Source organism: Falco punctatus (assembly GCF_963210335.1).
Source record: "Falco punctatus genome assembly, chromosome: 5".
Lineage (NCBI taxonomy): Eukaryota > Metazoa > Chordata > Aves > Falconiformes > Falconidae > Falco > Falco punctatus.
The window spans coordinates 11,986,587-12,011,586 of NC_137584.1; the positions used below are offsets into that span (position 1 = coordinate 11,986,587).

General features: G+C 41.2%; 1 protein-coding gene across 2 annotated transcripts in view; it reads right to left on the bottom strand.

Annotated features, from left to right (window-relative positions):
• Positions 1-25,000, bottom strand: part of KCNQ5 (potassium voltage-gated channel subfamily Q member 5) — a 301,863-nt gene that overhangs the window by 40,296 nt on the left and 236,567 nt on the right. For both annotated transcript variants that reach the window (XM_080388769.1, XM_080388768.1), the window contains exons 4-7: positions 14,227-14,402; positions 13,689-13,814; positions 6,043-6,153; positions 1,517-1,612 (exon numbers count right to left, since the gene is read on the bottom strand). In XM_080388769.1, the coding sequence (XP_080244895.1) occupies positions 1,517-1,612; positions 6,043-6,153; positions 13,689-13,814; positions 14,227-14,402 (509 nt within the window). The remainder of the gene's footprint in view (positions 1-1,516; positions 1,613-6,042; positions 6,154-13,688; positions 13,815-14,226; positions 14,403-25,000) is intronic.

The window sequence follows — 25,000 nt, forward strand, 5'->3', positions numbered from 1 at the left end:
CAGAGGCCTTTTGTAATAGTCTGAATTCATTGTTTCTAGACCAAGTTTTGTACTTGGTGTATTCAGACATTTGGTAGGAATCATTCCACACCGTAAGGTCACCCAGATCATCCTTGAGTTCATTCCCATGTGCCTGCCATCATCTTTCCTATTCTTCCAGGCCTTGTGCCACTGGCAAGTATCTCCATCAGCAATTTTATATTCATTTATAGATCAGTGAAAATGCTTAACATGAAAATGAACACGCAAATGCTGAACAGCCTTCATCAATGGATCCCACCAAAAATGTCTTCCTTTCACAATGATTTTGCCCACGGAGAGTCACTTTCTGAAGTCGGTCATCTAGCTACTCTTAATCTATTTAGCATGCTGTCTTGCTAATATTTTGGTTTAACTGCCATACAATAACAAGAACAGCTACATCCAAAACTTAAATCTATTATGTGTTTCCTCTGGCAACCAAACTTGCAAGAATTAGAATAAAATATATGTGTTAGAAAATATCCCAGATGTAATTTTACAGTACAATAGATACAAAAGAGTGGATTTATATTTATTATTTATTCTAATAAATATTAAATCTCAACTATTTAGTATTTAGTAGTCATTGAACAGTAATAATGGAAAACATTTATTAACTTTAAGAATGCTTCAAAGACATCCTGGTGTTTATCCTGAAGTTATCATAGCACTCCAGAATATTCATCATCAGGTTCTTTATTAGGATTTATTATTTCACAATTAAAAATAACAGCACAAGTGATACACATAAAACACTTGAGATCCTCCCAAAATAAACTAGGACACTATGAGATTATCTTCCCCCTCCATTTTTTCAAGTGCATCGAGTAAAGCTTGGTGCAAAATCATTCTTTAGAGGTTGTTCTCATTTCTAACTAGGACTGTAAGTCAAAGAAAAAAACCATGCAAAACAATTGTTTAACAAATGTCATGCCACTTTTTCTTGAAAAAAAAATCTTTTTGAATCGTTGATCTGCACCATCACGTCAATATTGGAGCTGAAACCACTTCAGACAATTTCAGACATTTTAGAATTGCTAGTGCCTGCATTTCCAGCTTTTGAATTAACTAATAGTGAAAGCAATTCTCTGGTCAGGACACTTTTCATTTTCACAAAATGTATCACTCATTGGAGCACTCTAAACCCTGTAGGACATGAAAAGCAGCTTAATATAGGCAAGAGTGCTGTGCTGTCAGCTGGGTTGTCTAGGGATCAATGCTATTTTTCCAAGTAATTCACTAAACTGCAGGCATGCGGTTGACATCCTTGACTTGGTATCTTCAACATGGATAGAAGAACTCAAAACCTAGGCTTAGAAATGCTATATACACAATTACAGCAACACATGGCAATCACTGAACAAACTTACTTTGCGAAACTAACCAATCTGTTAAGCATTATGTCCACAAAAGTTTCCAAATTGAAATAATAAAAATTGTTCCAATATGTGCTTTAAATCACCTACTATTATCTTTCCACTGATTTCGTATTTACCTGAATTAGACTGGCAGCTGGATTCCTTCTTTTCTCAAAGTGTTTCTGACGATGCTGTTCCTGCACTTTTAATGCAAATCCTGAGCCAAGGATGCCCTGCAATACAATACACAATTTATCATTATGTAGGTAGTTTTTCAACAAATGTACATAATCAGCTGCAAAGATTTTGTGAAGATGTTATCCCATACGATTGCTTCAAATGACACATTTATCACAGTATGTGACAGTACAAGGCTTATGAACAATGGCCCCTTTCGTAGTGAAGCAGGAGAGTCCTTAAAAGAACACCTGCTACCAGTGACCACTCATCCCAACCATTGCTTGGGTTTGTGCTATGCTATGTTCCTGCAACTCTAAAGGCCACAGAGATATACATATATAAATACCTACATACACATATATATAGAAAATCAAAAAGGAACATTCAGAGGAATTTAAGGCAAGAATGATGATGAAATGACCAGCTGCCAGATATGCCAGATATATACGGGCCTCAAAGCCCATATCTGCCGGGCTGCTTAGAACTTTTCATTTTATAAAAGTTAGAAAACGCCTTGCTTAACAGAAGACTGTTAAGTCCAACAGAGGTGGGTAAGGCCCTCTATAGATGGATAGGAGCAGCCTCACGTTCACAAGCCCTGGTCCTCATGGGGGACCTCAACCACTCCAATATTCTTTGGAGGGACAACACAGCAGGGCATAGGCAGTCCAGAAAGTTCCTGGAATGCATTAACGATAACTTCCTCCTCCCCGTTGGCAGAGGAGCCAACGAGGAGAGGTGCTATGCTGGACTTTGTTCTCACCAACAAGGAGGGGCTGGAGGGGAATGTTAAGCTCAAGGGCAGCTTTGGCTGCGGTGACCTTGAAATGGTGGAGGTCAAGATCCTTAGGGCAGCGGGGAGGGTGCACCACAAACTCACTACCCTGAACTTCAGGGGAGCAGACTTTGGCCTCTTCAGGGATCTGTTTGGTAGACTACCAAGGGATAAAGCCATGGAGGAAAGGGTGAACCAAGAAAGCTGGTTAATATTTGAGGATCCCCTCCTCCAAGCTCTGGAGTGATGCCTCCCAACAAAGAGGAGGTCAGGCCTGGAGGCCTGCATGGGTGAACAAGGAGCTCCTGGACAAACTCAAACACAAAAAGGAGGCCTACAGAGGGTGGAAGCAAGGACAGGTAGCCTGGGAGGAATACAGAGAAATTGTCTGAGCGGCCAGGGATCAGGTCAAGAAATTAGCTTTGATAGAACTAAATCTAGCCAGGGATGTCAAAGGCAACAAGAAAAGCTTCTATAGATATGTTGCTGCTAAAAGGAAGACTAGGGAAAATGCAGGTCCTCTCCAGAAGGAAACAGGAGACCTGGTTACCCGGGACATGCAGAAGGCTGAGGCACTCAACAACTTTTTTGCCTCAGTCTTCACCAGGGAGTGCTCCAGCCACACCACCCAAGTTGCAGAAGGCAAAGGCAGGGACTGGGAGAATGAAGAACTGCCCACTGTAGGAGAAGATCAGGTTCGAGACCATCTAAGGAACCTGAAGGTGCACAAGTCCATGGGACTTGATGAGATGCATCTGCGGGTCCCGAGGGAACTGAGGGGTGAAGTTTCTAGCCACTAGGCATCATATTTGAGAAGTCGTGGCAGTGCAGTGAAGTTCCCACTGACTGGGAAAGGGGATAGGTAACCCCCCCTTTGAAAATGGGAAAAAAGACCTGGGAAACTACCTGCCAGTCAGTCTCACTTCTGTGCCCAGCAAGATTATGGAGCAGATCCTTCTGGAAACTGAGCTAAGGCACATGAAAAATAAGGTGATTGGTGATAACCAACACAGCTTCACTAAGGGAAAATCACGCCTTCCAAATCTGGTGGCCTTCTACAATGGGGTTAAAGCGTTGGCAGATGAGGGAAGAGCAACTGATGTCATCTACCTGAAGTTGTGCAAAGCTTTTGACACTGTCCTGCACGACATCCTCGTCTCTATACTGGAGATATGTGGATTTGATGGATGGACCACTCGGTGGGTAAGGATTTGGTGGGATGGTTGCACTCAAAGAGTTGTGATCAACCGCTTGATGTCCAAGTGGAGACCAGTGACGAGTGGTGTCCCTCAGTGGTCAGTACTGGGAGAGGTGCTGGGACTGAATGCATCCTCAGCAAGTTATCTGACAACACCAATCTGTGTGGTGCAGTTGACACACTGGAGGGAAGGGACGCCATCCAGAGGGACCTTGAGAAGCTTGAGAGGTGAGCCTGTGAAAACCTCATGAAGTCCAACAAGGCCAAGTGCAAGGTCCTGCACTTTGGTCAGAGCAATCCCAAGCACAAATACAGGCTGGGCAGTGAATGGATTGAGAGCTGCCCAGAGGAGAAGGACTTGGGGGACAAGAAGCTCAACATGGCCCGGCAACGTGCGCTTGCAGCCCAGAAAGCCAACCATATCCTGGGCTGCATCAAAAGATGCATAGCCAACAGGTCGAGGGAGGTGATTCTTCCCCTCTACTCTGCTCTCATGAGACCCCATCTGGAGTGCTGTGTTCTCTTCTGGGGTCCCCAACATAAGAAGAACATGGACCTACTGGAATGAGTCCAGAGGACAGTCACAAAGATGATCAGAGGTCTGGAGCACCTGTCCTGTCAAGGCAGGCTGAGAGAGTTGGAGTTGTTCATTCTGGAGAAAAGAAGGCTCCAGGGAGACCTTATAGCAGCCTTCCGGTACCCAAAGGGGGCTTATAAGGAAGCTGGAGAGGGACTTTTTACAAGGGTATGTAGTGATAGGACAGGGGGCAATGGCTTTAAGCTGAAAGAGGGTAGATTTAGATTAGATATTAGGAAGAAGTTCTTCACTGTGAGGGTGGTGAGGCACTGGCACAGGTTGCCCAGAGAAGCTGTGGATGCCCCATCCCTGGGAGTGCTCAAGGCCAGGCTGGATGGGGCTTTGAGCCAAGTAGTCTAGTAGAGGTGTCCCTGCCCACGGCAGGAGGGGTGGAACTAGATGATCTTTAAGATCCCTTCCAACCCAACCCATTCTATGATTGTATGACTCTATGATTAAGACCATTTCTTCACAGTCTTTCCAATCTAAATAATCCCTATTGTTCATTCTACAGGCTATGAAAAAAAGCTGATGATGAAATCTCTTCTCTTCAAGCCTTCTTAGCTTTGAATAAATAAGATAAATTTGACTCCTGCTGAACAGACCCAAAGACTGAGAACATTTCCCTCCTTGGCTTGCAAGGAGTGTAATATATCTGCTGGACATGTATGCATTATAAGAAAGAATATTTCCACTTGACACTTGGTCCAGAGAAAATAATATTAGAAATGCACAAGATTCACATGTATCTCGTTTTACAGACAGACTCAACACAAAAGATTTTATGAGGAAAAGGAGTATATGTACATAGATACAACACAAGGAACAAAAGTTCTGGCATCTCTAATGTGTAAGGTTATTCATCCTTTACATGTTCATTGTAGTTCTGCTAAGACTAACTTTCTTGTTAGTGGTGACTAGGTGACAAAGGGAATTAATTACAGTAGCTGCCATTAAATGGCAAAGATTCACAAACAGGTATTGTATTATAATTATAATTATGATTGTAATTATAATGTATTATAATATGCCAAAGATACTGAAATACTCTCTGTACTTAGAGTAAGAAATAAATTCAGTACACTAGATGATTCAATGCTGTTAGGAAATGCTGGCTTTTAATCTTGGTTTGTCTATATGATTGGAAACATGCATTATTATAACATACATATTTTATAGTGACCAACAGATAATGAATCTGAGTATTAAAATATTGATTTTCTGTATAAGTTGCACTGGATGCAATACAACAATGCAAATGTCATTTCTGATTTCATCCTTATTCAATCCTAATTTAAAAAAGAAAGGAAATTAACTCACAAAAATTAAGTTATTTCTGAAGCTACGCTATATTTTAGTCACTAGATGATTCCCATTTCCATTAAAGTGTCTTGAACATTGATAAAAGCAAAATAAATAAACTGTCATGTTGATTTGCAATCATTCACAGAAAATGATTCTTGCATTTTTACATTCAATGATATTGACTTTTGGTTGATTTAGTGCCTTTTACTACTCTGTTGGCAGCCTGAATAAGGTCATAGAAGACAACCTATTAAAAATATTTCACTTTTTTTTTAGTAGTCTAATTCAGAAAAACATACCAGCTGATTTTTTTTTAAATCTGAAAGAAAAGCAGTAATATATGTCACAATTCGTAACAACAGAAAGGATTTTCAACCTTACACAATAGTATGTGACCTAATTTAGGATTATTTCCTAGTTTTGCCTGTTCCAAAGAAACTCCCCAAAACTCAAGCAATGACACCAAGCCTTTCATTTGGATTTTAGCTAGAAGTTCACTAGTGTTGTCACAGAGCAAAAGTCCTTAAACAGTTCATGTAGTGAGCTTCATTCAGCTTTTTGTATCGTAATAGAGCAAGAGCTACAGAAGTTTCTATTACCTTTTTACAAATCCTATTGGCATACTTACAGCAGGTAGTGCAAAGAAAGAAATGCCAAGCAGAGCAAATCCTGCAGAAAGCAACCTTCCAAGCCAAGTAAGAGGAGTTTTGTCTCCGTAGCCAATGGTTGTCAATGTGATCTAAAAAGAAATGAACGAACATCATGGTTTACCTGAAGTCACTGAGAGATTATTGCATATTATTTGCATTACATGTAACAGCATCTCCACTAAATAATCCAAGACACGTGAAATATATATAGTTGTTTCTAACAGAAAACCAAACATAAATAAATTAACATGAATATATTTTTCTGGGAAAACTTAATACTGTTTATGACTAAATAAAACTGAGATAAGTAAATGTGAGAAAAATACAAAAATAAGCAATAAATAATTTAAAAAAATAATAAAACAGAAAGTTTGGGATCTCAAAGCTGAGGCAAATGATGGGTAATTATATGAGTCGGGCAGAAAAAAGTGTTCTTTTCCAGGGATGCAAAGGTGTTTCGCCTGTTTTCTGCAGGGAAATATAACTGTACCTAGTTGCACAACTACACAAATTTAAATTACACAGAGCTCATATTGGAAAAACATAGTAGGGAGGAAGCTGAAGTTTGCAGTCAAAGTCAAAGGAACAGCAAGAAGCAGATGCATTTTCTACAAGCCTATCAGTACAGTTTGAAGTTGATTATCTTCTGAAACACGAAAAATGCTAATCAAAAGCTGGAAGGAACTTTAAGAAGTCCCCGGTCCTTTCCTCTTCCTTGCGATAGGCTCAGATATACCTATACCAATTCTGACATGCAGGTCCAACGACTACGACACGGCAGCAGATGCAGAGGTACCTCAGGCTGTTGGACAGTGTTAGCTCAGACCTAGGTGGGGAGAGGTCAAAGAGAAAAAGGAGGGCATCTGTAATCCCTTCAGGTGGCAAGTGTAATCAGAGGCTCAGCACACAGATGTTTCAAAAGCTGTGCTGTGGAGGCCAGCACCCCTGCTGTATAGCACCAGTATAGGCGATGGCAGAGCCTGGTAGGTGCAAGACAGCTCTCTACACGCAACTCATCGACTGCAGGCCACCTGGAAGTGCAGTGCATGTGCAAATGCCGCTGAGATAACAGTGTGTGGTTGTGGTTTACTTGGTGTACCTTCAAGGCAAAAGATTTCTGCTTCGTGCCTGTGCGGGGCTGAGGGTCTTCCCCGACCCAGAGAAATGTCCTCCATGCCACTCCTGGCCTGGGAAGTGTGCCAGTCCCAAACCTGAGGACTGGACTGGTGGGAGAGAGTCACACCTCTGCGCTGTCCTCTGGGGAGCCTGGACCCACGCTGCTGTCTGGTGCGGGCAGCTGGAGGAGGTGTGGGCAGAGCGGAGGATTTCCAAAGGCCGGGTGGGAGGCTGCCACGGTGCATGCTCAGGCAATGGCACACGATGTTAAAGGACAAAGATAGACAACGGTAGGCGGAATGCCAAGGACTCCAGGGCCTGTCGTTAGTGGAGAACATGTGCATGGAGAATTATTTTACATTGCGTACCAAATGTGGGCAAGTTCAGGCTTAGCAAGTATTCTGGCAGGAATGGATTCTTCAGGAAAATGCCTTCTAGAGACATTATTTTGCTTCCAGCTTCCTCAAAGCTCATTCCTAGGCAAGACGGCCAAAGCAATTCTATTTAATGCCAGGGTCACCACAGGACAAAAGAAGGAAAGTCTTTTGGAAGTAATTAGATTTCAACTATTTAGGGCTCTGTAGATAGTAAACAGTGCTTTTAATTGCTCCCATTGTTGGGAACAAGCAGCGGGTGTAATTTACCCTGAGAAAGCCACAGTGACTAAATAGAGTCAGCTAAATTAAGGCTGCAGCTGAAATTTCAAGTGGTTATCAAGTCTCAAGTTTTGTAATGCTAGCCTGGTCACAGACACACCACCTTGTGTGCTTATTACCAGGTCTTGCTCTCCTCCCTTGCTCCTCTTCACTTCCCTGCCCCCACCTCATCTTGTGGCTTTTGCTGGACTTTTTGGGGAGCCAGTGCAACCCAGGAAGGTGAAGAGAATTATCCCCATTTCTGCGTGGTTCGTTCCTGCTGTTTTGGTGAGTTGTGTTAGCTCGTGGAAGCACCTAACAAAGCTCCAGAGCCTGCACACGGCAGCGCGTGGCTGAGGTTGAGCGTTAAGGAGGACGGAGATGGGGCTGCAGCTCCCCGTCTCCTGGCACAGCCGAGCTGACGCAGCCATGCTCTTGGCCTGGCAGAGGTGCTTGATTTAGTTTTCCTTTGTTTGCTGGAGAAGGTATTCCCAGCTTTTCTCATCAGAGGGCAAGTACAGAACAGTTTGAGGTTATTAAGACCCCGAGGGCAGTGCAGCGCTTGAACAAATGAATCGCTGAATAAAAGTTCCTCAAAATTCATTTCCAGGCCAGCCATTGCAAAGCGGTTTAAAGATCCAGAATGAGCCCAGTTTCTTGGCTTCTGTCCAGCTCCCTATCTCTGCCAGACACTGGAAAGTACAGTGATGTCTCCTGCCTGGGCTGACAAGAAGGAAACAGAACTAAGTGCCGTCTGCGTATTAATGATATTGCCACTGAACTGCCTTCCAAAGAAGTCAAAGATAAACTTGAACCTTTGGGACCTGACATCGGGGAGCAATCCAAACCCAGGAGCAGTCGCACAGACTGTATCTCTAGAATTTCGCCAAAGAAAATAACAAGACGATATTAAAGCCTTTCCCCTCTTCTTTTAGGTCCAAGGACTTAATGGTATCAGGCTATGATTAAGAATATCAGTGACTTGCTCACTTTGAGCTGTTTTTATCTCAGGATGGTCTTCACATGGGCGTATAGGTGTCAGCACCATGCCGCATCATCTTACTTGACACTGAACAAATGGGTTTGATTTTTGTTATATATTCCTCTCATCATACAACTACGAATTTTTTTTTCTAAAAAATTCAGGGTCAGGGTCAGGAATAATCCTCCATATGTTTGTTAGTGCTGCAAGCCAATGGCTAAACCACTGGCCAGGCACTGACTGGCATAATGCTGACATTAAATTAACTGAACAGGCTGTGGAAAACTACTGGACATGAGACCATGACAACATGCAAAATTTCCAGACGTCACTGCTAATAATGTAGGAAGCAGACAGAAGTTACAGCTAGCGCTGTGAGGGAAGGCTGGATCCCATGGGTGGTTAAAGAAGTGACCGAAGTCCAGGGGTGACTGAAGGAAATTATTAGGGAACTTTTGGGGATTACAATCTTAAAAGGGCAACATCACTTAGGTGACTGCATCAGAGGTACCATGCAAGGCCAAGAGTGACTAGGTAACAGAACTACAAAATCTGTAGCAAAACTGTGAAGGTAATTAGGGACAGGTTATTTTTTGAGAGGAGACTTGGTCAGAGGAAGCAAAGTGGTGAACAAGAGGATCAAAATACAGTGAAAGAAATAACAAGGTGCAAAATCATGACTTCCTAGGGATACCTGCAGAGCAGCCCTGTGTCTGATCACCACAGCCTGAATCAGGATAATAAACCTAACCTTTCAGAGTTTATTTGCATAGGATTCGCTTCACCTAACTTCAAAAATCAAATGCTTAGGCATTCAGCATGATCTGGCCCCAGCAACATGCACGATGGAAAGAGAGACTCCTCCAGCAGGTAATGCATCCTACCCTAAAATGCCTGAAAACAGATGTCTAGTGTCAGCTGGGATGCCCTTGGGCATCTGAACAGGGACCACCCACAGGAGAGGCAGCAGACTCTCCAACAGATCTTCCATGGGACCGTATGCCTATGTTCAAGCAACCCAACCTGCACGGTTGAGTGAGCTAGCTGAGTCCTACCTTCTGCAGAAGATGCAACCCCCTCCATTTCGATTGCTTCTGTAAATGAGGTGTCTGGACAGATCAGCCAAGGAAGGCAGTGTCACCTGGCTAGACTCAAAACTTGCAATGATAACAGAACTTCTGTTATATCTCATTGCTGGAGCTAATAAATATGCTAATAATAAGTGAGGTAAGATAATAATGAATGTGATTATATAACCTCGGTGCCTTCAGTTAGATGAGATAGGACCCAGGAGGCCCTCCTCTACCCTAATATTTCTTTCTGACATCATTTTATGTTCTGCTAGCAGTACTTACCCTTTGAATCTTTACCTGACATCAATTAACTGAAAAAATGTAGTTTGCTCATGCTATCTTTACATTAAATGGGAAAAACGTTATCAATATTAACTCACTTGAGCTAGTGATTGTGACAACATTTTTCATTGTAATACGTTATGTTCACCTGCAAGTCACTATGGAGTGCCAGAGACACTCTGTATCCAACTGTAATTACTGGATACTACTAGAAAATAATGACTTATGAAGAGAAACTGCCAAATGTATAAGAGAAGCAGGAATCTTAATTGCATTACATTTGCAGGTAAAACTAATAACGTACAAGCTAAAAGCCACTATAAGCACACACAGTTTTAAGTAACGCTAGCAGTTCTCAGAAAACCACACTTGGTTTGGTTCTGAAATATTTAAGTTTTTTAATTGACCTTTTGTTCTTGTATAGTTAAGTTATTTTATTCTGTTGAATTAATTTAACTTCTCTACCAAAGCAAATTTTGAGCTCTTCATATAACACACATAGGCAGCACTGTGGCGACCCAAACCACAAGAATATTTACAATAGTAACATTAACATCATGTTTAAATTGCAGGTTGCACAGTACAACACATAATTGCAAATACAGTGGAGTATTCATATGTAAATTAGGATGCCATATCCTGCCTTTCATTTCAGGGTAAAAATAGGAACTTCACAAATGTAGTCTGTGAAATGACGGCAGCAGGGTATAGCCCTCAAATAATCTGAACCAATGAGGGGGTTAATTGCTGCATGCTGAGTCTGGTCCTCTAAGGAGGGGCGTAAGTGCCTCTAAAAGCTTGGAATTTAAGGTGACTATTTGTGTCTGACTTCAATGCAGCCTTTTCTTGTCCCTCTGCCATCACAGAATTCAGTCTGGGATTTCGTAGATACTCTGTGGCTTAAGTTAGAACAACTTTTGCAAATAAATCAATGAGGCTAAGCATTGATTTCCCCTAGAATGCCACACAATCTGACCTTTTCAAAGTCTGCATGTGGGTTACTCTGGCAGTAAACCCAACCATGACTAAGAAGCACATTATGCCTTTCCCACATACTGTTTTACATATTATACAAAAAATACTATCATTAAAATGGCAAAGGTAACAGGTAAGGGGGAACACTGCTTTTCAGTAACTTTGTGCACTGAAGCACATTAAAAATTTAAACGTAGTCATGTCACTCACTGGGGAAAGAAGAAAAGACAGAAATATACAATATAGTTTTCAGGTTTTTGATTACAATTTGTTGTTTTTCCTGCTGACATCAAGAAAAGATTCCTGTTTTCTCAGTTGCACTACTTATCTGACCTGTGAGTCATACGTTTTCATAGCATATAAAATATTTTAAGCACCACTTCATATAATGATTATTTCTTAGCAGGGCTTTTCCTTAAAAAACAGCAGTCAGCAGGTAGTGGAGAAGCAAATTCTAAAATAAAAATCTTCCTGCTGCTAGAGCTCTCAGTGAGAAGGATCTGGATCTGGATCTGGATCCGGATCTGGATCTGGATCTAACATGAGCATCAGTCAGGTGTCAGAGGGGAGGTCTGAGTTTGCTGGGACTTAACCATTCCTCGTGCATGTTTCCCCTCCCTGTTGCCTGCTGGCAGATGGGTACAATCCTCTGCTTAGTCCAAACTCCCTGCCCATGCAGTGCTAACTCACACACAGCTCTGCAGAGAGGCAGAGGTCGTTTCCTGGAGAATCAAAGGGCTGAAAACATGCATTCTCAGACCTATGTACTGCCACAGGACAGAAGGGTCTCTCGCAGGACCACATCCCCACTGCCACCCAGGACCACATCCCCACTGCCACCCCGAAAGGCTCAATGGTGTTTGCAGACTGCTGGAGCCAGAGTAACCATCAGTGAGGACGCCAGCATCTGGAGCCAGATGCTTCACAGCCATGTCAATAAGGTCAGGTTAGAAAGCTTTAAGCCAAACCTAGACCTCAGCTTTTGAAGAAAAGTGAAACAAAATAAACTACAGTGATGTGACTGAGGGCAAAACCTTCTCTCGTGACTTTAGGCAATATGAATTTCACATGTGTTTGGATTATAGGATGAAAATGTGTATTTTATCAGAGATCTGCCTTGATGCTCTAAAGCAGCAATTTGCAGGAAAAATATTTCCATATATTTGTAAATGTAAAATTGTAAAACAAGTAAGACCTTACTAGGTCTGGCATTTCCAAGCTCCCAGTTTTGTACACTGGTACCACAGAAACACAGTCTTTAGCGAAGACATGTAAAAAATGATTAACCCTTAGATGAACAAATTTCAAATACACAAACTAGTCCTACCAATAGCAAATGACCTTGACCTTTCCTCAAAATATAAACAAAACTTATTAAAAATGTTTCTCAACGATTTAAAGCATTTTGGAAAGGGCTTTTGCACAGTTCACCTGTGCATGTACTACTGAGTCCAGACGAAGTCTTGTCAGCAGAAAGTCTGAGGTGAGAAAGTTTCATTTCTGCATCCCTCTGATGAGGAAAGATGGCAGAAGCTGTTTAAAGTCTTGCACTTATACCAGGAAAACGAATGGGTGCTCTAGGTTATGTCAGCATTAATGATCTCACACGCATCATTTCACTATCCAGACACTGTCAGAGCTCACGGTGTTTATTCTACTGAATCAGAAGGAAAAGAACAGCAGTTTTATACTGTCTGGCAATAGCTCTGCCATAGGCTTTGTTGGGACAGATTTCTTAAGCTGCCCCAGTAACTCTCATGCAGTACAGGAGTCCAGCTCACTCTAGGGCATTTTTAAGCAACTCCCCCCTGCACATTATGCCATTAAAAAAAAAAAAACAATAATCAAAATTTCAGACCTAGTTTTTCATTGTTCATTTAAAGCCTAGTTTATTGAAACACGCAGGCATTCATATAATCCTCCTTCTTTCAGAAAAAACAGTCAGGTATGTACTTAGATCCCACAGTTTTCAAAAAAGTAAAAACCATTGATGTGATAGTTAAACACGAGCTCAACCCAATCAGGGCTTTTAAACCTGTAAAAATAACACTGCTGAACCAGAATGGGAATATTTATCCTTGGGGTTTGTGTTCAAGGTACAGAGGAAGGAGAAACAACGTAATTCTAAGGGTGCTGATTATACTCTTCCCTTCACTGCAAAGCTGGCAAGATTTTTTTTCCCCCTCTTTCTTTCCTGGCACTTGTTCCTCTTCCTGCACTGCAGCTTGCAGCCCTCTGGGTTGGATCAAAGCAGCTCTTTGTGGGACCATTAGAAACTGTATTACTGAAAGGATCTGGGTTAAAAAATAAAATGCTTTCTTCTCTTGAAGGTTTAGTGGTCTGGTTTGCAGCATAAACACATAAACAGCTGTTCTGCAGGATGGGGTGAAATCAGCTATGGATGTACAAATGAATAGCTGGAGGAGGGAGCTTCTCAGACCAGTTTTCTGCCAGTGAAAACAATTCACTGAACAGCACACTAAATTAAAATCCACAGTAGGTGACATTCAGAGCACTCTATAATACTCATTAAAGAGTCCATATTATTTTTCTGTACTTACTGTGCCCCACCAGAGAGCATCTGCATATGTGGAGAACTGGTTATTTGCATCTTTTTCCACGAGATAAACCAGGAAAGACGAGAAGATGAGTACTAAAAATCCTATGTACCAGGCTGTGATTAATTCCTAGATAAAAGAAATGAGAGCAATATCTATTTGAAAACTGAAGAGAATGGCATTTCAAGGAAGACATAATGAAAGAATCTATATACATTTTTGGCAGTTGAACAGTTAAAAATCGAATGCTTCCATACCGATGGAAATTTCCTCTGAAAGTGGACTGAATCCACTCATATGGTTTGATGCTTCACCAATATATATCAAATCACAACTGCATATCAAGGACAACATTTTCAACATATTCTAAAAACTTAGCATTTACACATGGCCTGATGCATCTGTGCTAACGCTCCTTACAATTTATGTTACTTCAGAAAATTCTGCTCAAAACTGATAACTGTTTGTTTCTTTGGCCTCTTGCTGAATCACATCAAGTGAAGATAATGACCAGACAAAATCAGCATCTAGTATTACATACCTTGCTATGTGCATAAACTACTGAACCTAATAATTTCCAAGTGCCTCCTCTTCGGTCCATGCGCACCATACGAAGTATCTGTAGGAAACGAAGACTTCTCAGTGCTGATGTTGCAAAAATGTTACCCTGAGTTTTTGCAGAAACAACTGCTATTGAAGCGATGAGAACAATGATGTCTGAAAGAAATACATTACAGAAAACATTAATGTCCAAGTACCAATAAATAACACACACATGTACATGAGCTGAATGAGGGGACACGAGAGACTCCTGCGGTGGGTGGGAATCCAAAGCACTAAGATTCCTGTTTGAGGTAGGGTGTGAGGACAGGGCTGATGTCAAAACCTGCCTCAGGAGCCTCCAGGGTGAAAACGGAGTGTGGCAATTTTGAAAACATATGGATAAGAGGAGCAGTGTTGAAGGAACCTCATGAAGGACCTTTGAAGCCTGATGTAGCAAACTGTACAAATCAGTAGACCAATTAGAACTTTTTTCTCTTTATATCTTTTCCCATAGCAACTTTCCTATGAAAAGGCAAAAAAGGAAACAAAGCTAAGAAAAAAAAATAGAGCAGCCCCAGTGGTGAGAGTCCAGTGGAACCAGACGTACAATCACACGTACTAATTTCCTATGAGAACACTGTGTGTTTGAGGCATGTAGTTTCTGGACACAACTCCCCTGATGTACCGTTTCCTGGAAAGGAAGAAATACGGTGCCGGGTACTCAGAAACATTCTTTTAGCTGGCAGCGTGGAAAGTTTGCTGAAGCCCAGCAAGTGTTAGGATTTATTTCTTCAGGTCACAGATTCGAACTGTGAGAGCGAATTTGTTCTGCATGAACTAATCAGCCAACTGCCCTTAGAGCCAGAACAGCATTTAAAGGGAGATGAGGAGAAGCAGCACAGTGATGGCACATGGATGCTGTGACAAGGCATAATGTTCTTTTACGATGACCGGGGCAGGCCGGTGTGCACAGACTGGAAAAGCACAGAACAAGCTCTGTGTCACTTCATCATCTCATAATTAATTTCCCGACCTTCTTTAAAAGCTTAAAGAGCCCCTGTAAGAAATATCTGCTTTAAATCTTAGGATTTTGTAGTGCTTGAATGTTTCTGTGTAAGGATAATCTAAACGCGTGTTTGTCAGTGAAGAACTGAAAGCAAGTTCTTGTTGACATGAGTTTTGCTTCTTTTGTGTTGGGTATAAACATCACCTTGTCCCAAGAATAGTTCCTACAAGTCAAGAATGACCCAGTTAAGTGAAAAGGCCCCTCACAGGTGAGTGGTGAGAGAGTGCCTGTACCTACAAGCAGGAGATTGTTTCCTGAGCCTGCTCTGGTGCAGTAGGAAATAGACTTGGTTCGTTCTGCTCAGCCACCAAAGTAAGCCGAGGTTCAAACACCCTTGCCTACAAACATCCCGGGTTTGTCTGAACTCACCGATGGGTGGCTTTGTCCTCTTGCGACAGTACTAAGGGTATAGAGAACCTGTGGTTTAAGGAGTGTCCTGTTAAATTGTGGAAATCCTTGTCACAAGATGCTAAAAGTTTACATAGGTTCAAAGCCAGCAGGATGATCTCACGGGAGAAGATTTAGTTCCAGGCTAATACCAGGAGCCCACTTTTGGCTCAGGATGTCTCCAAGGAGCAGGTTGTTGGAGGCTGAGAGACTCTTATGGAGAAATATTGCTGTATGCTTGTCCTGCTTGTGCAACCTTCCCTGACCATTCGCCGTTGGCTAGTGTCACCGTTGGACATAGTGTAGGGGCCAGGCTGACGTTATGCTCTGACATTTTAAAATGCCTTTGGCTACCTACCACATAGGATCATAGGTGGCTACTACATAACCGGTGACCAAAACTGCTGGATTTGCTTCTAGATGTAAGTCCAACAAGTTCAGAGATCAAGAAGAGCCAGGAATAGATAAAATACCCTGGGGTGTTTCTGCACTGTACAAGTCTCAAGAGTACAGCAACCAGATTGCAGGAGGTCTGGGCGAGAATTCAAAAACAGGATAACCGACCAGGAAAAGTTAAAGACATCACACATTCTAATGGAGATCAGAAAAATAGACGGGGTGGGTTTCAGCCTTGTGTGAAGACATTTAAATTTAGGTGTCTACATGTGAAGCAGTTGTCTAAACTCCCTGTGCAGCGAAAGGAAATCACGTCAGCTGAGAGAGGTGCAGCTAATCCTCGGGAAGGCTCCTGCTGGCTGCTCTGCTGACTCACACTCTGCGCTCGGTACAAACAAGGCTTGATTCAGCTGCTCAAATTTATTTGCCCAGTGCCATTTGAGATGCCTTAAGGTATCTGAGACATCCCCTAGGTCCAGCAGCTATGCTCTCAGACCTGGGAAGGCTGTACCCTTCAGGAGAAGCCACTGGACAGCAGGGAATATCACGTAACAGGGCACACCTCTATGTCCTGTGCTGAACTAAGCCCTAGATCTCAACCGACTATACTGCAAGCATGGACACGTAGCGCACACATACCCACCTACAAGCAAATTTCTATATTTAGGTGTGTTTATCTGGATCTGAGGTTCACATAGAGTGTGCTGGAAAGCCTTGAGCAATATGGACTGTGTTGAAGCGTGTCCCTGGTAGCTAACAATGACGGCAAGGTTAGCTTGGCTTGTCCCACGCTACTCCGAGCAGAGCAGCAACGTTAACAGTCACTTTTAATTAGTGGTGACCAGCTAGCAGCAAATTAGATATTGTTAGAAAAGCAGTGTGCATTCCCGCAAATATTTCTTAGAACTTTAAAGAGTAAGGTCACCCAAATAATATGAATTATGCACTTGGTCCAGAAATTATTAAAGTGCTTACTGTGGGTTTTGGTTACCCTCAACCACTCTCAGTAGGATAGTGTTTTACAAAAGCCACTGATTCCCCCCTGCCCTTATTCCTGCCCATTCCAGGAGCTTTGACAGCTTTCCTTATAAAACGGAGTTTCCCGGAGGTTCCCCACTGAAAAAAATTCAGATTGAGTTTTGCCAGCAGTGTCTGCCCTGTGCTGCTGGGAGCCCCCTGCCCCACTGAGGATCTCTTGTCCCCTCCGACTGTGACAGACAAAGAAGCCAAGAGCAGCATAGCTCTCTTTTCCCTGTTTTAAAGTATTGGTGCAAGGGAGTTACCTACTTGTGTATACCCTTCTAGATGGAGGGTAGGGATCTGGAGAGGCAAAGGGAGGAGACGCTGAGGAAACGGCGGAGCAGAAAACACGCTGGCACAAGGTTAGAAAACAGTTGGAGGGGAAAGAGCCTTCCCAGGCTGCTTTCACACTTTGCTCTCTCATCTTCTTTACCTCTTCACAATACACTCTGCTCCCAAATCCTGCCCCCCTGCCCCAGCTCCTCAGGCTGGGAATAGGGAAGGAAAGCGTGTGCCCATTGCCTAGGTCAGCCCTCCCGGCTGCGCTCCCCTTGGAAGCAGAGAAGGCAGGCAGGCAGGCACATTATTTCAGCGTCGTTTAACTTGCCAGGAACAGGTGTAAGATAAATCAAAACAAACCCTTCTTGGAATGAAATCAGAGTCCAAAGAGAAGTTTGCAACAGTTGAAAGTCACTTCTGAGTATGTTAGACTTGCTTGGTGTTCTTATCTAAGTATACCTTGGAAAAATGAAAAGCTAAGTGCTTTATGACTCTCTGCCACATTTTTATCCAACAAACCTCAGGTGCCATTTGCCCTCTTTTAAGCAGGAGAGCAAAATATTCTTCTGAACTTCCCTTCATATTCCACTTGAATTTAACTAAAAACCTCCATAGTATTTCTGTATTTTAAAAAGGCTTTAGCAAACTTCTATTAATATTTAGTGGCAAACCTGGGAAATTAGGAAGAAGTAAATAGCAACGATTCAATTAATTTAATAGAGACTCAAGTTTCACTCTGTAACTTGCTTTAAAGCACTAGGAAAGTTTGGGATGTGAGAGTAAGTAGAAGATAGTATAATTCCAAACTTCTCTATGATGACTTATTAGAAGACAGAAGTTTCTGATGTACATTTACTTCTTTGATTTTTTTCCAAGCTAGTATCTTGTGTGTTTTTCCAAAACCTTAAGCATCTCTTCAGCTGTGATGCTGATTTTATTCACGCTTTAGAAATATCTCTCATATTTTTATCCTTGCAGATAGCATCCTCTGTCCTTAACTCCAGTCTGTGATTTCAGATTTTCTCAGCAGTTTTTACAATCTGAACACTTCATTTCAAACACAGATTTCTTTCATTTCAGACATTTCATCTAGTACCCCTCAAGAAATCCCTGTTGCATGAAAATTTTGTTAACAGTGCCTTAGCAAAATTTTTTTAATTGACAGCCACAATGTTAACAATTGCCCTCCCTCCCCCCTTCCCAAAAAATAAAAAAAGATGAACACAGAAGCCAGGTGTGTAAAAATTACACTTGTATATTGTTCAGTCTCACTAAAATAGTGACATATCAGTAAGGACAAGTAACTGAAGCCAAATAATGCAAAACCTGAAACTCGAATAGCTCATGTGAGATGTGTCACCCTGAGCTCCTCACTTCACAGAGGAAGGCCAGCGATGGGCTGCCCTACCCTGCTCGAGCTTGGTCAGAATCTCTGGGTTGCTTGGGTTAGTGATGGAGGTGTGGTTAGCATTTCTAAGCTATAAGCACTTCTAATGACATCTCTGTGACTCAGACATTAGTAACAATAAAAAAGGAGGCATCACAAGTCATCATAATGGATTGTTTTACTTTTGATGACTTTTTCAATTAACCTTCCTACTATGAACTTTTTGGATGTTGTGAGATTTCACAGTATTCAAAGGCATCATGCTAATGAACCCAGTTAGACAGGTAAAAGGGTGAACACAGAAGCTCTACTTGATACTGCAAAATGTCTGAAAGGCTTGATGTGCCATCAGGATAATCTCTAAAATTACAGAGAGACTCTCGGGATGATACTAGGAAATTTAATTAATGACAGTCTTTCACCTGCTTAAAGCTCATGTACACGTTCTAACTAATACACAAACCTGCATTATCTTTCTCTCTTTCATATTCTTCCAAGTCTTAGTGTATAAGAAGATGTTAATGAGAGCTTTTCCTGTTGCTTGCATTTAATGCTGATGTGTTGGAGCATCCTTTCCTTCTAAATAAAAACATCACTTTGAGCCAATACAGGTGAAAAGAATCTTGTGATATTTTTACTTTGATTTTATCTGAAGAGAAAATGAACAATATTCATTCATTTTAGGACCACCACTATATCATCAAAATAGTGTTTGCTATAAATTCAATGAAAGCGCTTAAAGTTTACACATCCCTGTTAAGAATACTCAGGAAACTGCAACAGCTGTCAATTCCTGTGTCTGCTCTGGGTACAGAACAGTATAGAAAGGCAATGAGCTAGGACAAGAGTAGGACATATCTGTCCCCAAAACTGCAGGAAAAAGCTGAAAATCTCAAGAGTGTGGTTTATCTCACCTGCAGCTGTATTAACTCACAAAGGAAATTAACTGGCAACCATATGACCAAATTTATGATACCCTTAGGCTGTCCATCTAAGATCTAATTTTGGGCTAGCATTATTATCTATGACCCAGAAAAAAGACACAGCTTGTAGTGGTCATTTTGTGTGAATAGTTCTCAGGACAGTTCATTATCCTGGATTTCATGTTACTCTTGAAACAAACAGCACGCTGGTTCCGTGGTGTTATAGAGGCACTGGGCTCCGCAACTGACTACGAGCACCATGAGTACTTTGACATGGGTTCTGTCTGCTTACCACGGCACATGTTGTGCTTGCGTATTGCAGCACAGCGAGCAAATTATTCTTGTTCGCTGAGGAGTTTAAATAAATTTTAATGCAGATTTACAACAACTACATACAAATAATTAACAACTTTCTATTCTGAGTCTCTAAGAGGTGTGAGTGGTGGAAGGAAGGGAATGACCACCGTTTTAGTTTTTCTAATACCTCTTTGTATATCAGTCCTTCCAGTGGCTTCATCGTGTTTATTGCTATTCTCGGAACTCTCTTCAATTCGCCTACAATAATCTCCACAGCTAGCTGGCTGGGACTGGAGGGTATCATCTAATCAGCGTAGAAATGTACTTCGAATTTTAATCAGACACTACAGCACAAAGTTAAAAGAACACACATGCTGGAGCACTGAGCATGCCACAGCATAGAAACATGACAACAAAAATACATTCAATGGGCTCTATCCTAAACCGGTATAAACTCGCAACTTAAAGCAGTTTAAGGTATAGCCTGATGACTGACACTTGACTTAGGCCATACATCTGTACATGAAAATAAGGTTGCCCTTTTTCAGATTCCTGAAAGAAAAGGTCTGTTTATACAAACTCATCTATAGGAAACAGCAGGCTTTTTGCACAGCCTAGTAACATATTTGGCATTGATGTATTTTATGCTCCTGTAGGCTAGCTAAAGAAAAAAAAGAAAAAAAAAAAAAAAAAAAAAAAAAAGCTAAAGACATTCACAGAATTTAAGGCTTCTGAATACCCTAATAGAGGGGTATTCAGAGAGGGAAATAATTGTATCATTATTCCTTGAGCACTTGTTGAGAAAGGTCATAGAACAGAAAAGGTCACTTCATCATAAATGGCTGCAAAAATGCTTTTAGCTTCAAACAAGATATTAACCTTCCTTCTACCGGTTCAAGAGGGCAAAGAATAAAAATCATGGTTAGAATATGCTGCAACAGTTAATTTGAAAAGAGGCAAATTGTAATGTTTTTACCAGGTGGCAGTTCCTTTGCCCTGTGGCTAGTCCTCTTACTATGAAATCAGGGGGATATTTTACATAGTTATGGCAGAAAAATTTGGTCTAATATGGATGAACTTCCAGTGACCTTGCATAAGTATTTACCCCAGAAAACAAGAATTTTTGACATTTTTATCTTTAAAAGGTCCAGAATTTTAACTTGATTTTTTTTTAAAGGATTAAACCTGTAATTACATCTCTGAACAGAGAGATGGTCAATAGTACCATATTTAGAAAGTTGATGGATGTTGTATTTTGCAAATTATCCTATTGGACAAAGAACTATTTATTGATAAAGTACAACTCAGTATGTGCAAGTCAAAATCTGAAAATTGGATTTTTAGTCTACTCTGGAGACATATGGTCTTTTGAGGTCACCCGAATTCACCCTCTGAAATATGACACACTCAAGCATTATTCTCCACCTGTTAAAAAAAAAGGTTTAATGTCATCCATTGAATTATATCACCTGAACATCTCTAGCATAATTTGGAATAGGCAGCAAGCTGAGTTCTGCTCCTCCCACAAAAAGCTGAGCAGATTTACAGCAATAAGGCCTCAATTTTACAGAGAAAAAAAGCCTAAACCCCACCACCAACAACAAAAAAACCCCAAGAAATATGAGATAATCTGAGTTTTGCATATACTAAAAATAATGGTGCTCAGGATCTTGAGTCCTGGCAAAATTTGCCTTCAGCTATGTCTGAATATAGTTTTCCTTTGTGGTCAGGGATCAGATCTCTCTGCTCAGATGCCAGACAGGTTATGATTAATCGTCACCTACTAGTAAAAGTAATTGGCAGGATATCTTCAGGAAATTCTTGGGATGGATGTCGCTGTTTGATTTTTGCAGATGTTGTTGTCACTCCAGCCAAAAGGTCTTTGTGTTTTCAAATATATAACACACTCTGGATGGAAACCATCTTAATTGACATTACAGGCAAAACAAGCTGGTGATTTCGCTTCCTTTTGTAATCTTTTTTCAAGATGCAAAACAACGTGGTATTTTTAGAAGTAGGAAAGTGAAATAGTTTTGTGCATCAAGATAATTCACAGAGATAAACACAGATGAGTGTGAAAATTGACTTTTATTGCTGTTGAAAAACAGGAAGATAGGGATGTGTGGCCGTGGCACACAGAAGAGAAAGAAATTATAAAAGAACATGTAATAGTGTCTAGGCAGTGAGGTGGAATTAAAAAAAAATAATTGAGAGGTTACTACTTCTACTCTATTGATTTTTTTTCCTTCTAACACTGACTTCAGTTCTAAGGAGTCCACTAAAACTGATCTGTACATAAAAACTTGCATTTTTCTTACTCATTAACTGAGCAATACTTCAGTGAAGACATCAAATGAGATGAACCATCTTGAACCCTTCTCTCCATCTATAGCTTTCATTTGCAATGTATTGGAATCATCTGAGTAAGCAAAATTTGTTAATGTGAAACGAAAGTGACCTCTTGGAAATACAGACATCTTCCTAGGATACATGTTAATTTTATACAGCCAAAGTGGGTCTATTTAGAAAAGCAGCTCACCAACATGTAAAGCTATCTTTTCTGGCAAACAGAAAATGGTAGGAATTGAAACAGAGATAAATTAAAATCTAAAATATGCATATAAAATAATATACAGTATTATTTACATGATATATAAAACCTATATAATACACAATAATGAAATATAATATAAAATAGATATGTATTTATATTGTGAAAGCACTACTGTGTGGTGTTTAGTTGCCAGCTGGCATTAAACCGCTGAACAATACAATATAAAATAGGTTATGTTTCATGTATTTTCAGCGCCATGGAAAATAAACCCTGCATTAAATGGGAAGCATGCTTTAGGAGATCAATTCAAAGGTTTTATAACTGTGAACACTGCGAAGATTAGCTACAGCACAGTGTCCTGATGCTGAAACTCCAGATCTGATGACAGCCCCCCAGGTCTGGTGCTGGGGGCGAGGTGCGTTCTGCCAAGCAGCTGTGTGCAAAGGGGGCTGTACCCCACGGCACATCACTGGCCAGCCTGGCTAGAGTACATGGAGCCCCAGATCAGGCTCAAGCCGTGTGGGACCTCACCCTGGCACCGGGAGGCACAGGGTACCTCAGGTACCCGGCAGCCGCTCGGATGAGGCTGGCACTAACTGATGGATGCAATACGGCGGCAGCGCGGCTCGCTCCTCCCCGGCACACTGAACAGAATGAATAACCGCATAAATCCCTGCCGCCAGCCGCCAGCACGCGCGCGCACACACACATAGACAGCGCAAAGCAAAGTGGTCCTGGGGAACATAAACTGAACTTGGCACCTGAAACTGAATTCATGCACCCTTCTGCCTGTTTGTTTTTAAGCTGGTCCCATGCTTAGCGTATTTCTTCAGCCTATCCTAACCAAAAATGGTTAGTTTAAGATTTCTTGCCTCAACCACAGAAAGGAGCAGCATAATCTTTCTGCTTCAAGAAGGAGAACTATCCCATGTTTCCTCTGTCTAGGAATACTCCAAGCAGCACCAGTAAATCCCATTCTTCACAGGCACCTTAGTATGCCTTCTCTACACCTTGAGTACAGCTCTTTATCATACAGTGCAACTGCATGTTGCCCCCCAAAAACCCGAAACAAACCCAGAAACCAGTCAAAGACACTTGTTAGTAAAGCTAATCAAACACAAATTTGGACTCAATAGGTCAAACAATTTTTGAAACAGAAAACAAGGAATATTTTCAAAAAGTCAAGATCGGACATTTTTTAGATGTGAAAACTAAATATTCCCTCATGAAATTCCAGAATAAGGAAGTTTGGTCAGATTTTTGTTTTTGTCATTTTTTAATCAAGATTTATAATAAGATCCTAATTCCCCAAGAACAGATCAACTGATATTACTCATTACTGTGCCAATGTACTAAAAATACATATACACTGTTCCTGCATAGAAGTAGCATACTTGCAGACCATGATGACAAATATATCAAAATAATGTCATTTTAGCTTTTGTTGTAGATAGCCAGAATATTTCCCTGTGGGCTGAGAATGACAATAGCTCAAAAAATACTGGATTTTAAATTGTAGTTATGGTTACCATTTTTAATTCAGTTTGGATAAGAATAACAACATTAATGGGAACATTTCACCTGTCTTTGTACTGTTAGCAGTTAAAGTTCATGGCCCTGTTGAGTACACACTCTTTCCACAGGCTGAGTAAGTCCTCAGCAAACATCTTTATATTATTAAAAGCTGGCTCAATAAATCCTAAAAAACTCAGGGCCTCCTGCAAGCTAAGATTAAGTTCAGCTGAAAGGCTTTCATGGATTTATACTTTATTACCCTTTCCCAATAATTGATCTTTAACAGTATTAGTATGTACCTACCAGAAGGAACAGAGAACTATTTATTCAGTAGTTTTATTTGGTTTTAAGAGAGGCTGACAGAGACACATTTAAAACTGTGTCTTTGACCCAGTGTTCCCCAACCCAATTTCTGTCCAACCAAAGGAAAAACCACTGAGTAACACACGCAGACCCTTCCCATAAATCTTCACTTACTCTGCCCAGTAACTGTTCTGTGCCCTGGGAAAACAAGGTTTGCTATGTTTGAGGCTTTGTCCTGGGTGATAGTGGACCTTAGTGAAAAGCTATTGTGGAAAGAAAAAACCCTGGAGATTTCTGGAGGGGAAGGCAGCAGGGTGGAGAGCCAGACACACGCACACACCTGATGAATAAAGAGGCTCGTTAGATTGGACTGTAAAAAACCCACAAAGTTATCAGCGAGAAAAAACCCAAATAACTACAGGCACGGCAAGACTTGTGTTTGTAGAAAGGGCTGAATAATTTATGATTGGTTAGTCAGAAGACAAATATGAGATGGCAGAGGTATGCAAACTAGTGGAAGATAAGAAGGCCTGCTGGATGCCTCCTCTTTACCCTTCCTTATAAAAGTGAGATCAAAAGACAATTTAAATCTGATAAAAAGAAATACGACATGCAATTAACTTGTAAAATTCATTGCCACAGGAT